Source organism: Chelmon rostratus, chromosome 21, assembly GCF_017976325.1.
Source record: "Chelmon rostratus isolate fCheRos1 chromosome 21, fCheRos1.pri, whole genome shotgun sequence".
Classification (NCBI taxonomy): Eukaryota; Metazoa; Chordata; class Actinopteri; order Chaetodontiformes; family Chaetodontidae; genus Chelmon; species Chelmon rostratus.
The window spans coordinates 10,206,654-10,224,198 of record NC_055678.1 but is presented as its reverse complement, the minus strand read 5'-3'; the positions used below and the strand labels follow the sequence as shown (position 1 = coordinate 10,224,198).

Sequence of the window (17,545 nt, the reverse complement as noted above, 5' to 3'; positions counted from 1 at the left end):
TCAATACAAAAAGTACAGTACATCTTTCCAGTGCGGAATGCATTATTTCCACATGACCAGAAGATATCTGAAACTGATGTCAAATAAAGTCAGTTTAATGCTCTCATTTAACATCAATATTTAAGTAACATTAGAGTTGGAAGCTCAGTATTCAGTACTATAATAGTATAGTAAAAGTCACAGTTAAACTTTATCATACCACTTTTTGTTAAAACTACAGCTGTGTAACTGCTAATACTAATGCAAGCGTCCGGGGTGCATCCGTAGTGCCATTTATTTACTTTCTTCAATGATATTCTCTGGACTCCATGTTTTTTGTTAACTGGCTTTCATGTCTCCTGCTGTGCTAATCTTGCTGTCTTCAGACTTCTGCCTTTAGTCTTCATTCAGCAAACCATTATCAGCATTATTGTCATTACATGAGCAAGTACAAAGTTCTGTTATTCATTCATTGCTTTAAAGAACAGTACACAAATAAGGTAGCTGAAATGCAATGTACAGAGATGGGAAATAATGACAGCAAAAAACGTTCTTTTATTTTCACTTTCAATTTTTGTCAAATTATAGTAGTAATCAAAATCAAAAAAAGTCCTTTACAAATACAGGATAGCTGTGTTCATACAAATCAACACTGTTACATAAATACACCAGCAACATATTCTTAATACAGACACGCAGTTTATATTTATCAACAAAAAACACAAATAAGAAAACAAATGTTTGAAATGCATAATCATAGGACTACAAAGGTAAAATTACATACATATATTATGGTCAATTATCATTTCCATAATTTGTACGTGTATGCACGTGCATGTGTGTATGTTTTATGTGGGATTTTCAGTATGTATGTATATATGTTTGTGTGTTGTCTGGATTATTGTCCGTGTCTCATCTCGGGCCGAGTTTTAAGGGGGCTTTGGGAGATGAGAGGTTCCTCTTGCCGTTGTGTGGCTTCACTTTCAGGTTTTGTTTTGGTGCCGTTTTCAAGTAAAAATGGAGCTGTCAGGGAAGAGATGAAGACAAGGTGTGAGTGATCGAAGCATTGCCAGCCAATAAGAACACACAAACATGAATCACAAGTTGCCCTGCCTATACACACACAAGACAAACACACCTGTATGGCTTCAGCTGGTCCCACTGTGACAGTGCTGGTGGAGGGGACGTAACCTGGGGCGGATGCTGTCACAGTGTAGGTACCTGGTAACAGAAGTCTGAAATAGTCGCCATCCAGTCCTGAAGGAGTGCACACATGGAAAGTTCAGATCTTTTACTTAGGTAGAAGCTGCTGTGAAAACACTCAACTAAAAGTAAAAGTGCTGCATTCAAAACTCAAGTGAAAACTGCCATGTATTATAAGCAAAATGTTCTAAAAGTGAGAATTTGTAAATTTGGAAAGCAGAAATGACACAATCGTCCCCTCATAAATGAACAACTCCATTTAAAATCAATAAACGGCACTTTACTTAAGTCAGTGCACTCAGGGATTTTACTGCCACAGCTTTATTTGGTCTGGTATGACCAGTAGCATACAGTGGCTAATGGTAGCTAACTTTTTTTTGCTGTGTAACTGACATCACTGTTTCTAATGTTATGTTAGCATTAACATTTATTACCATCCTTTAACTGTCACACATGGCCACAGAAGCGCTTTAGAGACTATACGTAAAAATAACCCACTATTCAGGCAAAATTACCTCTGTCAGAGTTATATCCTTATATATTATGCTGTTGAATAATATTAGTGATGCATTAACATGTATTAGGCATTTAAGGCAATTAACTAAGGTAGACCTACTATCTAGTGGTCTAATGTGGTTTAATGTACGTATAATAAGAATCAGATGTGGTTATTGCAGGTGCTGAAATTTTGAGTAAGTAGTGGCTTAAGTTTTAAGATAAAAAGTACAATAAAAAGTTATAATAAAGTTGTAATGCTCAATTAGTGCTTATACAGTTTGCACTTCCACCTTTGACCACTAGAGGGTGGGCTGTTCCATTCCATTGTGAGGAATGACCACTTTTTTTTTCATATTGATAATATAATTAAATTCAACAATAAAAAACCCAACAGTCTCTTTTTCCCACATTGTTGAGAGCTGGACCTCTTTCCATTTTGACTCGGCTCTCTGTGTGTGATTAAGATTATTACGACAAGGTCTGAACACTTAATACACTATCACTAGCCAGGACATTAGCAGGTCATTTACCACAAACCTCGCACACTCACATATTTCTTCAAAACTGCAGTTAAACTCCCAGTAAATGACAACCACATGTGTATAACAATGAACTGACATCCCCCCACAACCCCTTCTCACCGCTGGTCACATCGTGGTTGATGCCAGCCACTGAGATCTCAGCGTTGCCAATCGGGTTGTTGTTTTCATCATACACCATGCCTTTTATCCCATGATGCACCTGAAGAAGGAGAAACACATGTGCATTGCTTTTTCAGTTATTTTTCCGTTTAATTTAAACAATTTCTCACTGTAATTGCTTGTATAGATCATGCCATTTGGGCTTAAGCTTGTACCACCCAAAATGTGTGATATATGTTAGAATAGGCAAGTCAGGTACATGTGACCAATAGATTGATTGATAGCTTGTGTTTGAATGTTGCATTGAATGCAAGTCATAACAGGTCATAAACTATATTTCCAAAACCTTATTAACCTTCCTTGTACCTGCTTTCTGTGAAAGGCCCTTTCACTTTCGTCTCTTTGATCAGCGCTGCAGAAAAAGTTAAGCATTCCTGAGCTCTCCCTCAGGGCTTACGAAACATTATTAGTGGCAATGCATCACTGTATTTTATCTCGGCACCCTGATAATCTGGAATAAAAGTCCTTTTGTCCTTAAACCAAGACCTCTGTTCATCCTTGACGGAAGGTAAAAGTCAGTTTACTTGAATTACACCGAATTTCACGCAGATCACTTTAAGTCACTTTATCCAGGGAATCCCAGCCAATAATTACAAGAAGCCAGGTTTTTGGACTCGTGTGGTTGGTGTGTGTGACTGTATGTTTGTGTGTCTGTTTGCATCAAGTTGTAAATGAAGCATCAGTAAGTTGCTGAATACTGAGTGTGTGCATCTGTGTTCTGACCTGTTCCAGGTATGAAACCAATGCTTCGCGGTTGCCCAGCCATTCTCTGGGCAGTGCTGATGCTGGAGGAAACTTATCACAGCTCAGCTCCAGGGTGATCTCGAAGCAGTTGCTGTACAGGTAGTTGAAGTCCTGCATGCCTGAAACACACATGGAGTAGACTTTTTATTTTAAATTTCAAGAGAGGATGACATATTTGTCATGTCAGTGGTTCCCAGGGTGGTTTATAAAGCGGGTTACATGGAGCCTTAGCTTGTCTCTTGAAGGGGTTGTTCTGATTTGTAGTTGATGTGATTTATTATTTCAGCTCATCTAAAAACCTCTGTTAGACATTTGTGGTCATTGAGATGCTGGAGTCCAAAACTTTTAGTTCATTTTTTCATGTGGTCAAGCATGTTTTTCCAAACCACTGCGTTTTGCTGTCTTGACAGACCTTTAGGACATCTTTCAGATGAACCGATATTACTCCCAACTACAGAATGGCTTTTGAAACCTGATTTTTTTCAACCTTGGGCTTTGCAACTTTGCATTACTGCACTACCTTTCATAGAAACCTAATGCATATGAGGCCAGAATTGGAAGGGAAAGTTCAAAACTAACCTCATAGACGATGACATAACACTTGGAGCAAAAGGAGCTGTTAAAATAAACATAACGTGCTCCTACCAAATGCGACCGTGGGTGCTTTCATCCAATTCAAAAGCTTGCATGACTCAACCGAACAAGCTCAACAGATTCGCATTCCAAAGAATAATCCAGACCAGCCTGGACCAGGATTTACCGATCAAAGAAGTGGGTATTGTTATTGTTGCAGTTACAGATTAGCTGAGCTGAAATCGAATACATGCCCAGACAGTTGAAAGAAGTGGGTGTGCTGTAGCTTCCAAGAATTCTATGGCATAACATTACCGTAAGTATTCAGCAAATGTTAAAAAGAGTTGCCCAACTCATAAACTAAACGAGGTAGGATGAGGACTTGCCTGCCAGTGCCTAAACTCATATAACTCCTAATGGCCTGTAAATAATAACACCAGCAGATAATTTTATATTAAACTAAACCCTAATAACAGATCCACTAAGCACTCTGGCTACTTTCATGCTGCACAAAATGGCAAATTTGAACCACAAATATTCACAGTTCTAATTTTCTAGGTGCAATGGAAAGACAGTAAATCTGACATGGTTATCTGTTTTGATGTATTCACACACTTGGCACTTGATGGACCCTCCCAAAAACACCCTACACCCTAAAATATTAAAATTATAGTGTTAAATATGTGCAACTCATTTAATCCTAAAACTTTTTGCTTAAAAAGGTGATAATAATAATAATAATAATAATATGTAAAAACATCTCAACATCTGTTTGAGCCTTGGCTACTCAGTCATTATCATCGTCAGCTCTGTGCAACTAAAGGGAGGGCTGAAATAAAATATAAATCTGGGGTGACATAAATCTGAACGACTACCCTTCCTTCAGACTATCCATCCCCACCACTAATAATTTTCAGATAGTCCCAAGGTTGCAAGTTTTCATTTACAAACTTGAACAGCTTAACTGAGGGAGTGGAAGTGCAGCTGGTGGTGCACAGGGGATGAAGAGGTTGGAGGCAAAAGGAGGCCTCAGAGAGAGTCGTAGAGGTTGTCAGGACACTGGGAAAGAGTGCCTCGCAAGCCACTCAAGGCATGCCATTCATGCAGTCAATGCCAGTGCCAGCAGGTGGCCTCGTCTTAATTTGGAAAGGGACATTTCGCATGTAAACAGGGAACAATATGATTTGTACCTGGAGGGAGTGAGTCATTATTGTGCTTTATGGTGCTGAGGTTTGGACGTCAGTTAGCATTTTTAGCTAATGTACGTAGCATCTATTAAAGAAACACTTTGACATTTTGGGAGTCAGATGAAGCAACAGATGTCTGCATGTTAATGTGACGCTACCACCAGCAGGCAGTTAGCTTAGCTTGGCGCAAAGACTGGAAACAGGTAGCCTAGCAGGCTCTATCCAAAGGTCATAAAATCAGCCTACCAGCACCTCATAATGTGCACTTTATATCTTGTTTGTTTAACACATACTGAAACCAAGGTGAAAAAACATCACATAATGGATTTAAGCTGCTGGCGGTTGCTTCATATTTAGCATACAGACGTGACAATGGTATTGATCTCTTCTTCTAACTCTCAGCAAAAAAACAAAACAAAACTGAAAATGGAAGTTAAAAACTTTTTTCCAATGGATGAAAGTCATCATCAAATACACTGAAAAGAGAGTGAGCACTATAATCATCAGTTAGCATCATGCTATATTAACTGTATGCAATGAAAATCCGAGATTTTCAATGTATTATATACAGATTTAAACGTGTACAAGCTTTGATCTCATAAAAATACTTAATAGTTTCAGCCCTTCACAGTAAAAGTAAGTAAAGATGGTTGTTAAAACACCTAAGAGTGGCTCCAAATACCAAATTTCCTCCCAGTTTACTGTTTTAAACTTAACACAGTCCGCAGAAAATGTTCAAAACATCACACACTGGGCACACTGTAACAAAATCATCTTTAAAGATGATCATGACATGCTTGTCGTGGTTCCAGTCGAGTTTCTGGTGTTTTTAATGTCTGGTTTAATGTCAGGCTTTGCTTACCTTTGGACAGAGAGTACCAGCTGGCCCCGTTTGTTATCCCCTCGTCAAAGAAGTCCCCACAGTTCCAACCCTTGTGCATCCAGCTGTGAGCATACGAGTAAGTCCTCGCCAACTGTCATCACAAACACAAGCACATGTGCCCAGTAATTCACATGTTCACACACATACATATACCAGACACAATGAGATCTGATGTGTGCATCATCTGGAAGGAATTCTTAATCTGCAGCACACCTTTCTGAAGATTTTGTCATCAGGAGTGGCTGCATATGTGGTCCTCCCTCGAATGCGAGGGTCTCTCGACTTGTCAAAGGGGTAATTGGCGACCACAGCTCCTCCGTGGAGGTTGGCTGACAGGACAAAATTGTAGTTTTGCATCCATTTTATGACTGCCAACGTCTCTGGTTCAACCTATGGACGATAATGAAGGAGAAAGTTAGAAAGAAAGTATCTTATAGGACTGATATAGTTACAGGACATGATATATGGGTTCTTTATACAATGATCTATACACACACAAAGACATATTGATTGTAGCTACTGATTGCATTATAGTGCAACATTTGTCTTCCTTCATCAAATGTCGAGCTCTAATTTTTATAAATCAATAATTAGTCCATAAACAATTTTCCAGTGCCTGTCAGACTCACTGTATAATGTCTGGTTATTGATATTATTACACATGACATTGACTTCATCCCACACTTTCTCAAACAGCATCAGTGGACTGAAGACATCTGGTTTTCTTTTTATCCAGAACCACTGGCTTCTCTACTTGTCTGGATATCTGGACACATCCTCGTTCTCTCTGCTTCAGCATGTGCAAATATTTTGCACTGTTTTTTCCTCTTTTCACTTTTAACCAACTGCTTTTAATCTTTAGCAGACCGAGGTTAATTCCTCAAGGTATCCTCTGCCTTTCTTAAGCCCATAAAACAATTCTTCAGCTTTACTCCCAGTGCATTTTGTCCCTCATCGTCCAGTGCTTCAGTATGTTTCATTTTACCTAAACTAATGGAGTCTGGAATTCAGCAGGAAAGACAAGTATAGTCTAGTATGTAGTAAAAACTGACAGGATGGAAACAAAATAGTTTCTTCTATGGCAAATGTAAAAGAGTGATCTGTTACTCCAAATGCAATTTTAAACTTAAACAATGCCTTTAAGATGTATCTATTGTTCATGACTACATCTCAGTCTGCACAAACAGGATCAGCCTCTGCCACACACCAAACCCAATGGCATCTCCCACACAAGGCTTCAGACACCATAAACCTTTAAATTCCAGTTTTAGGCTGCCATTTATTTTCTCTGTCAACATGAACTATCCTCACACGCTCCCAGCCACATATCATGCACAAGAGACAAGGAGTAATACCTCTCCTTGAATAAGGTATTCAGGACAATAAACACAGTCTGGCACAGCTGAGGGATAATCAGGCCCATCAGACACTGCTGGCCTTGAACGCAGCAGTTGTAACCAAGACGTGGGACTCCTGGTTTGAGGACTGGCAGGTGTTTATTGTCTCTGGATCTTTTTATACACGTGTGCATGCTTTGAAGTCAGAGCTGTTAGCATGGTGTAGGGTTACAAGGACACACTCACACACTGATGATCGTATCTCAGACAGAGACAATACCATGCCATCTCTAATACAAATACATAGAAGTCCATGCACTCTGGATCACTCAGTGGCTCAGTGACAATTCAAGGTTACATTTCACTCTATATGAGGGGTGTTCTCTGCAGGTCAGTAAATTGTAAACAGACCATGATGCATAGTGGGCTCTTCTTCAGAGGTTGTATAAATTTGTAAAAACAGACCCTGCTGTCTGTGGTTGGTGGAAAAAATGGATTCCTGAGTGGAATTAACCACGAAAAACAACACTGTGAGACTCTGAAATTAAAACAAGTGCCGATCCAGTTTGAAAATTAAAGTTATGTTATTTTTTGTACGCAGGAATCAAAATAGCCCCATGTGGGCTGTTGCACTTATTGCAGCAGAAAGACTCGTCTCTTGGCCCATAAACATATATTTTTCACCTTTACCCTGTCTAACTATGTCTAGCTATTTTGCAGAACAGATTCTCTCTCTTTTTTAAACTCTTTCCTCCGGATGAAACATCATCAGTTGGCTCATTAAAATGTAGCATGGATGAGCCTGCAGGCGAGCACAGGGGCTTGTGGCTTCTTGTATCCTGCGAGAATGTAATCCTGACCAGCATGAATGAAGTATCTGTAACAGTGGCACAGTTACTCTTTTGTGTCCGCCTTTCAGGAGGCAGTCATGTGGGTAGACAGCCAGCCTGCGACTGGGAGGACCAGTGTTTTAGTTTTCTTAACACATTTGCAGCCCAGGAACTAGGAAATTAAAAAAAAAGGTAAAAACTCAATGGCTGTCCTTTGCTTGGGAGTCAAACCACTTTATTGATATATAATAAAAACATATAGTAAAAACATATACTTCTTTTTAATGTCATGCCTTGTCAAAATGAGTTAGAGGGCTGTTTTGAGAGGATAAAGTCAACCTTCCCTCTCTGTTTTAAAAAGTGGTTCAGTGATATGTTTTCATTTAGAGGCAATGAGAAACTGCTCATGTCACTCTAACTGCAAATTTGTGAAGATTTCAGATCCCTTCCGTGACTGGAGCTGCAGCTTTGATTTATGCACCCCTCTGAGCGTGACTGGAGCGTGAGTGCATACACATACAGTGCATGTTCAGCCTGCGCCGTATAGGCCTGTGTCTTCTTGTTTCCTGGTTGTGTTTTTTAGATATTTGTTCAAACATTTACATTTAATCTACAAAAACTTTATTCAATCTTGCTAAAATGTATCATATGATTCATCTTGATGATGTAATTCTCCTGTCATTTTAGTAACATTATAATTGCATCATTAGCTAAAATAATGCTAAACTCATATATGCTTAATCTGGTCAATAATATTAATAATGTGATGGAGACAAAAACTGTTATATACTGTACATTTCATTATATTAACTTTGGATGCTTGCTGAGATGTTTCATTATATTTTCAGAGACATTATGTTATCCAGCCATAGTAACACTCAGTGGTTTCAGGCAGGAGGGGCCAAAGGGCAGGCCAGTTTAGAGAAACCTTGAAAACAGTAGCTCTTTTAGCATTGAAGATAAGATGACTGCAGGCGAGACACCCCAGAGGATCTGACCTTAATACTTAAAAAAGTACTTTTCAGCTGACTATTAGCAGTAGTTTGGCAGCACGGGACTCTCTTCCTTCCCTTCTTCCTACATTTTACACTGCAGTGATTTTAGATAACAGGTGCACAATGAAACACAGTGGAGTCACCCAGAACAGAAGTGTGTCTCTGCTCCAGCCAATCTGAGCTATATACACAGCAATATTAAGCCACACATCAGCATATTTTTAATAGGCTAGAGGGTCTGCGTCTCATAATTCTTAATGCACAGGATGTGCAGTTGTACATTTACACAAGTTCTATACATCAGTAACATTTGATGCACTTGTACTTTTACTTTTCACTGCACTACATTTATTTGACAGATATAGTTGCCATACATCACAGATTAGATTCTATATTAAAAAATGGTCAGTTTATAAAATTTAGCACATTGTTAAAGATTAAACCAGTGATTCCGCTTTTTGGCTTGTGAGCCCTTATAATTAAACAGTGACATTGTGTCTGCTTGTCAATAGTTCACTAATGTTAGAGAAAATTCTGAAAAATTAATCCAAATTTATACAGCAGAACTATGTTATGTCTTCATTCCTACCACATTAATCATCTCATGAGCCCTTAGATTTATTTTGGGTCTTTTTGGAAGGTCCCAAACACCAAGTCGGTAACCACTGGATTAAATTAAAGTGATTAAAACTAGCTCTACCTCTGCCCACTACAATACTAAAACACTGCTTATGCATTGTTGCATCAGTATCAATAAAGTCAATTATTATGTTACAGGTACTATTTGCTTTTAATAGCCGGCTTTTGCTAAATTTAGCTGATTATACTCATAAGTACAGTTTTAAATGCAGGACTTCTACTTGTAATAGAGTGTTTTTACATTGTGGAATTGGTGCTTTCACTAATCTGAGTATGTCTTCCAGCACTGTGAAATACAGGCTTGGCAATGATCAGATGATTTCGAGTGAAAGCACAGGTCTGTAAGCTCTGTGGAGAGACAGCATCTCAAGGTAGCGGCTAACAGCTACATTCTGAGACCACCGAGTAGGTCAGTTTGAATTCTCATGGTGGTGATGAAAGGGCAAAAATGTTTAGCTGAAGCTGAAAGTCTTCATATACAGTACGTACGCTGAGTCCTGTCAGGTTGTTGTGACTCCAAGAGTGCGTGCGCTTTTGAGGACTTCTGTATGTCAGCTTTATTCAGTTGCTTTCCACTGACACCCTTTCAAATTGTCAAAGCTTATTCTAAAATCTAAAATATCCGAAAACCACCAACAGCAAAGAGATATCAAGATGTCCGGACTTGTTATTTGTCAAGGTTGTAAGGGATATTTTCAGTGATGCCTTGGCTCCTGAGTTGGAACGAGTGAGGCTGCCGTTTCGCCCGGCCTGTTTCACATTGCAAAGAAGAGCGGCCTCTTTCTGACCCACAGACGATAAGCACTGTTTATATGAGGAGATATAGGTTTTACAGTTAGATAAGCAAACACACCCATCCAAACGGGTCAGACTATACGGGCGCACGCAAACACACACAACATGAAACAGACAGCCTCTCAAGCAATTCACTAAGTCAACGTTCTGTTTAAGGCTATGGCCAGTTTCTTTTTATTTGGTAAAAGCTCAGCTGGCAGCGGAATCCGATCCAGCACAAATCTCGTGCGTACGTTTATGTCAACATAAGATAAAGCCAAGATAACTCAGCTATGTTACAAATGCTCATTATTCAACTCCATGTTCAAACACTGAACACACACTCACACGAGCATGAGAAACGTACTCATCCATCTTCCTCGCTCACTCTGCCTCTCTCACCCACGCAGGCACATACATGTATTTTCACACACGCACACAGATAAATGGGCTCTTTTGTGCTCTGCGTCGTTCATCCAGTAGCACTGACCTGTTGCTCCCAGTTGTCCGGCAGGGGCAGGTGGTGGTTTCGCCCGTTGGTCTTCTCGTAGTAGTACATGAGCGCGTTCAGGTCTGGAAAGTTCCGGTTCAGATCGATTTCTCTGGAGTTCCCTCGACCCACCAGGTAGCCGTTGAACTCTGGACCCTGTTGACCCACAAAATGTCACATCTTTCAAACAGGAGCTACTGTTGGGTTACCTTGGAGCAAATGACTGTGGCTTGAATAAAGAGCTTTTCAAGCTATGAATTTTAAAAGCTTGGAAGCAGCAAAGGAAAACTGATTTATTCCACAAACTGCCCACACACTCTTCAGTGTAACATCAGTAAATTATTTCCCAACAGCTTTTTTTCTGAATATAACATTGAATTTACAGTTATTTCTCAAAGCATTCCCAAAAACCTTTAAATGATGTGAATAAAGTGTAGTGATGAGTAAAGTAAAAAACCTATACATGGCAGAAACAAGGATTTTTATCATTGTTAGTATTTGCGCTTTTGAGTGAAATGTCTGCACAGCTATTGGATGGACTGCCATTAAATTTGGTGCAAACATTCACGTTCCCCACAGGACGACTTTCATGATCCCTTAACGTTTCCTCTAGCGCCATCATCAGGACAAAATTTGAACTTGTTTAAAACTTTATGACCAAATATCAGAAAAAACTTCCCCTCAGCCTCAGCTGCACTAAATTAGCAGATGTTTCCATGCTAACATGCTAAACAAACATCGTAGACTGTCTACCTGCTCATTGTGAGCATGTCAGCATGCTCATGCAGGCTGTAGGCTCAGGGCAGCTGAGGGCCTTTGAACTTTCTTTGTCTCTTCCTCCATTTGACTCTAAATTGCACCTTTTATCATTGTCACTTTTGCTGTCACTCTTTCTTTACTGACGAGAAAGCAAAGCTGCACTCCAGCTTAAATGATTCCAAACTAGATTTGTTCCAAAATAGGGAGGCTCTTCTTGGATTTGCATGGTATTTCCATGCAGGCTCATACAGGACTTTCTGACAACTGAAAAAAAAAAACAAAAAAAACGGCTGAACTCTATTTGGAAGCACTTAAATCTTACATGTTCTGATGCCATGGGCATGAAAAATTATATTTTTGTTGTTTTTCCTCAAAAGCCCAATCGGTGAAACCCAAAATCAACACAATGCCATCGAGGATAGTGGGAAACGAAGAAGCCTTCCCATTGTTTTCCAGATGCTGCTGCATCCAAGCATCTGTTGATGCAGCAGCAAATTATAGTGTGGTGTGCATGTGTTGTCTGAGTGGCAAGGAGAGGGACTATCATGTGCAACTGCCCTCCTCAGGACATATAATTAGTGTCAAAGAGATTGTGCACATGTGTGAGTGTTTATGTTAAAGCGGGTTTGCATGTGTGTCTGTTGTTTCACAGCCCATATAATTACCCGCTGGTAGAAAACAAAGGGCTCTCTCAGGGAGCTGATAGATTGGATTATTACAGACATCAGAAAACAGTGAAAGATTTCATAAAAAGTGTTTTTGGCTGTTGGTTTCTTGTCTTTAATGTATTTAAACACACATGCCTTCACGACGTGTTACCTGATGGAGTGGGGATATGTTTGCTCTGATTTAACCTGCAGGTGTTAAGTTTCCCTGAGGGACCTTCAAATTTCTAACATTTCCACTGGCAAGAACACAATCAAGGAAAAATGTGGAAACTTTTTCTCCACAAGTGGCAAATGACTGCTGCAGAAAAACAGCCAAAGGCGCCACAGTGGGAGATTTACCCTGGTTTTCTTTTAGCCCAGAGCTCACATGTATGTGAGGGTGTAGGTTACCTGTCTGGCAGCCACCTCGTAGCCATCTGGGTTCATGGAGGGTAGGATGTGGATGCGCGTGTCATGGATCAGCCTCATGATCCTCTGGTTTCCGGCTCGATACTCCTCGCAGAGGAACTGGGAGAGCTTAATGAGCAGCTCACGGCCGAGCACTTCATTGCCGTGCATGTTGCCCACGTACTTGAACTCCGGCTCCACTGGGGAGGAAGTGGAAAGGTGAACGGGGGCGTGAGGTCAAGAAGCCACACAGAGCTGCCAAGCGTAAAATGAGTTGTGTATGTACACACGTATGAGCGCACCCGGTGCATGAAAAGACGGTAGAATCAGCAGGTAGGAAGGTCTTTGCTCGAGCATCTTTGGCTTTCTAAATGTTACAGGTTTTAAATCTTATAACCACATAATCTGATTGAAGCAAGACTACGTAACTTTTGATCTACAGCAGCCACTGTAGCAATAAATGGCGCTTACAGGATAATGGCAGATTCGATTTCCCTTCACCTACCAAGATCCTCTTGAGTCAGCTGCTTTAGAGACATCATCATTAGACCGCCTGACTGCGAGTGAGTGGAATGAGATCATGAGCAGGATGCAACAAACGTCTCTTAGTGAGATACGTTGTGTTTACTTCTTGGGTGTTTGTGATAGAACCATTGACATGTTTATCTGTACCACATGGTGTTATAGTAGCACAAGAGTCTTAAAGCAAACTGACTGCAGTATCTGTCTAAAGTCTGCTAACGTTAGCTAAAAGCTACTCCACCAATTTAGCAATACATTCAGCTGAATTAGAGACGCCATCTTTTTTATCTTATGCATTTGTTTGTTGTCTTTTCTTAACATCTGTTGCCTACATTACCCACAGTTCAACTCATCTAGTAACAGTTCTGTCAGAGATTTAGGTGTGTTATGCTAGTAGCGGCTAATGTAGCTTCCATCCTCTAGAATCGAGCAAGTGAAGTCACTTGAGGTAGTGACATCACTTGAGGCAGTTTATCAAACGTCTTGCGGCTCCCTTTGCAGCCACAAAAGGCTTTGTGCTACTTTTTTCCCCATGTGCTGTACTCCTCCCCATGACCTGTAAACAGACTTTGATGTTATGTGGAGTTGTTTTAGCTAACATTAGCCACAATAAGCTACTGGTCATACCAGACCAAGTAAGGCTGTAGCGATGTTTAGTGTATTCAGCGCAGAGTGCTTATGGATTCAACTTTTCATTTGAAAGAGGAAGATCCTGTTAACTTTTTTCTTTCAAAACATTCATTCCGTTCCCACTTTAAACTAATTACTAACCTTAATGTTTTTACGTTATGGCAATTTCCTGATAAGGCAGGTTCTGACAAAGGTGAGGGGACAAGTCTGATTACGGCTGATTGAATTATTTGGATAAGGTCATCTGGCATTCCTGTGGGTATCTGTCGCTGATTGGGTGAGCCACCTATCCAAACAGTCTCCCTCTCTGTACAGGGTTCCCCCCTCCCAGGGGTCCCTTCATTAATCACTGCTGCAGCATTGATACAACCAAGGACCCCCAGACACTGCAGCCAGACAGAGCTACTGCTGAACACTGAACTTTTGGCTCCATGCTACAATAATTCAAGTTTCAAGTGTTCCTTAACTGCATGAATTTACACTAAAATCATAGTAAGAACTTTTACACTGAAGTATTGTATTTGTTTGCATTTCTGCTGTTCATGAGAAGGAGTAAGGGTGGAGTATTTAGGGGGTGAGCAGATACTTCCAAATTTATGAACACCCTTCACTAATTGCTTCAGGCACCCAAATGGCAGCTTGGGCGCTGCAATTCACCTCCTTTTCTTTAACACAGGGCCAATTGGCCTCAGGTTCAGAAAACAGTGTTGGCTCTCGTGTGCAGCTTTAAAAAAATGCACACACACACACACACACACACACACTCAGCAGCATGTGAAAGACATGAACTTCCTAAAGGGTGCAAGAGGGTTGACCCAGACAAGACCTAAGGTCACTCCCCACCGTGAAGTGCACGGTTCCTGTTTTTCACCCTCGGTCATCTTGCAACAGAGCAGGCACACATCCTTCTATTCTCCTGAAGGAAGCCCCTACGTGTGCAAATGTAGATAAAAATGCAAGCTCAGCCGCAGCCAAAAAAGCATTCCCTGCAGTTGTCAAGCTTTTTTTTTTCCCCCAAAGAGCTGCCATTAAAAATGCCCAAATGGAAAAATCTTCAAACTTGCTCACATCAATCTGACCCTTTGGCCTGTTTTCAATGCAAACATGAGCTACGGCAAAGTTATGATTTTCCAATTTGTAACCGATATACAAAATAAACACCTGGCGAGCTGATTCAGTAGTTCAGAGAGGGGGCGAAAACAAGCAAAGCTTTTGCAAGTGCGGGTTCGGGGTTAAAGCCTTGTTGACTCAAAGCGAACCTCTGTGTCATCTGCTCAGCTCGGAATAACACCACACATTTTGTCAGCGGTTGGATGGCAAAAATTGAAATGAATCACAGATGTTCTTTCACTTATGCCTTTTGTCTTTCACTTCTGAGTTTTCTACAGATTACTGATGTTTATCAAAGGAGCCATCTTGAGATAACTGCTCCTTGTGCGTCTTCGCACAGTAAATCAGCTTCAGAGATAAATCGCAAGCTTGCATTTCATCTCTTAGCAAAAAAAAATTAAAACCCAGAACCCCCACAGACTGCTCTGACTCCTGCCAGCTATGTTCTCACTCCCTACAGCAAGAAGTGCAAAACAAATGGGCAGCCAGTGACAGGGCCTGAGCATCTGAAATCCATCATAATCCGATATCCAGAACATTATAGGATGTTTGTTTATCAGCTTTAAAAGTTGCTTTGTGGGTTTCACACAAATGTGAGCTTCCTGTCATTCTGAAATATTAACTCATATAAATAAATACTATATCTGCTTAGAATTTGCTTTATGTCTGCAAGCAACTATGAATAATTCCTTGTTGTACTTGAAATGGAAACACTTTTGATCTCAGTGTAACATGCCCATCCGCACTGGACCATCAAAGTCAGGATCAGGTGTTACTCACATGCTTCATGGATACCCGGGTTATCACTGAACTCCAGCACGTAGAGGTGGCGCCCCTCTACGCTGCGCCCGATGCTGTAGATGCGCGTGATGTAGGGGCATTCGCTCTGCACTGCGAACATGGCTCGCACCATGTCCTCGTAGCGGTGATGCTGGAAGTCCGAGCCGCGCACCGGGAGCCCCAGCAGCCCCAGCAGCAGAGCAGCCAGCCAGGGAAGAGTCCAGCCCTGCGGCATGGTCCCTCAGCCCAAGTTGTTGTTGGAGTCACTGGAGAAGAGACGGCCTGCAACTGTGCAAAACACTCACACGCTTCCAGGTATGTTTACCTCCTCACACACCAAACATACTGCTGTACTCCCTGCTTGCTCTTTCCCTTTCTTGCCCTCTTCTTTCTCTTGCTCTCCCTCTGCCTCCTCCCACATACAGTCCTCACACTGAAGAGCATGTAAGGACAGCCCCCTGCTCCTTCTTTGTCTCACTCTCCTCCTCCAACAGCTGCTTCGCTCCCTCTCTCTTTCACTTTGGGTCCTTGTCAAGTACATGCTACTTGCTTTATTGGCGCTTAGAATACTTCTGCTTCAAGTAGTTCGCCCCACAGCCCCCTCGGGTCCCTGCGCACACAATCTGAATTTCACTCTGTGTCTGAGACGCTCATTTTCTGTCCCCGTCTTTGTCTCCAACTCTTGTTCTATGCTCCCTTCCTGGGAAAGAGGGGTTGTTTCCACGGCACTGCTCTCCCCAACCCCTGCAGCCCTCAATCATCCATTCATTAACTCTTAAGTCAACACACAACCCCTGTGTGTGTGTGTGTGTGTGTGTGTGTGTGTGTGTGTGTGTGTGTGTGTGTGCGTGCACGTGTGCCTGAACTCCTCTGATGAATCAGTGTGAGAGCTCTTTCGCAACCTTTGGACTGGTTTTGTTGCTCTGTTTCCTTGAAGCAGCATTCGTACACACACACACACTCACAGGAAAACGTGTGTATGAATGCACACACATGCGCTTATGGCCCAGAGAAGAAAGACCAAATGCTGCAATTAAACTTCTTAAAGACACAGGTTGATGCCAAGACCCATGCACCCCCCACAAACACACACACGTACACACACACACACACTTACTGCAGAGTGTGCAAGGGGTACTGTCAATCAAACCTGCTGGAGAAAAGAGGAGCTTTTCCCTCGCTGAATGTTGTGCAACTGCTTGTGGAAGTTTGAAAAGAGAGAGAAGGAGAGGCAAACATGATGCAAGAGAAAGAGTTGCAGATGGAAAATTGAGCAAGAGGAGGCTCAAGAGGAAGGAGAAATGTTAAAAATAACAGGTACAAGACGGGAAGAGCAACTGACAAAGATGGAGAAGAAAGCGGGAGAAGAGAAGAACAGAGATGCAGAAGAAGTCCAGCTTCACATGAAAAGCTGAAACTGTGCTTTTAACATTTACACATCATATGCCATCAATGCCCATGTAGCTGACGAGCTAAAGTAAACTGGGACTGCTCTGGACCGGTCCTCATTGTCTCTGCTGGTGATTGTCTGTCTTCTGCTTCATTGTTTACATCTGGTGCGCCTCAAAGGCTCCGCTCCGCTCGCCAGCCCCATTCACATCTCACTGCCATGCCAACGGGACCCAGCTGCAATTTACAATAGAAACGAAACAATCCCAGCAACATGCAAATACAACGTGATTGCTGAGCAAAAACTAAAGAAAAAAGTCCCCCAGCTATTCTTGTCACTGACCCTGAATTGTTGAAAACATCTAAGGACAAGTTCAGACCCTTGGAGTGAAAACACCATGCATGCAGTCAAAGGATTTAGCATTGAATTTTACCCTTGAGTGGCAATGTAACCAGATGGAAATGCT

The 17,545-nt window shown here is 41.4% G+C and overlaps 1 protein-coding gene across 1 annotated transcript; it reads right to left on the bottom strand.

Annotated features, from left to right (window-relative positions):
- Positions 1-514: 514 nt before the first annotated feature.
- Positions 515-16,089, bottom strand: cpn1 (carboxypeptidase N, polypeptide 1). The gene is made up of 9 exons (XM_041962413.1): positions 15,690-16,089; positions 12,651-12,847; positions 10,834-10,989; positions 5,982-6,158; positions 5,748-5,859; positions 3,105-3,244; positions 2,322-2,421; positions 1,118-1,236; positions 515-1,002 (listed from the first exon to the last, which is right to left on the bottom strand). Exons 1-9 carry the CDS (start codon positions 15,922-15,924, stop codon positions 892-894), a joined length of 1,347 nt encoding a protein of 448 aa, XP_041818347.1. The 5' UTR covers positions 15,925-16,089; the 3' UTR covers positions 515-891.
- Positions 16,090-17,545: the final 1,456 nt, after the last annotated feature.

Excerpts from the sequence above, each read along its gene's own strand:
- cpn1 (XM_041962413.1), bottom strand. The coding sequence starts at position 15,924 with ATGCCGCAGGGCTGGACTCTTCCCTGGCTGGCTGCTCTGCTGCTGGGG. Across the intron at positions 3,245-5,747 it reads CTGGTACTCTCTGTCCAAAG|GCATGCAGGACTTCAACTAC; the intron begins GTAAGCAAAGCC and ends TGTGTGTTTCAG. Across the intron at positions 2,422-3,104 it reads TGGTTTCATACCTGGAACAG|GTGCATCATGGGATAAAAGG; the intron begins GTCAGAACACAG and ends CTCCTTCTTCAG.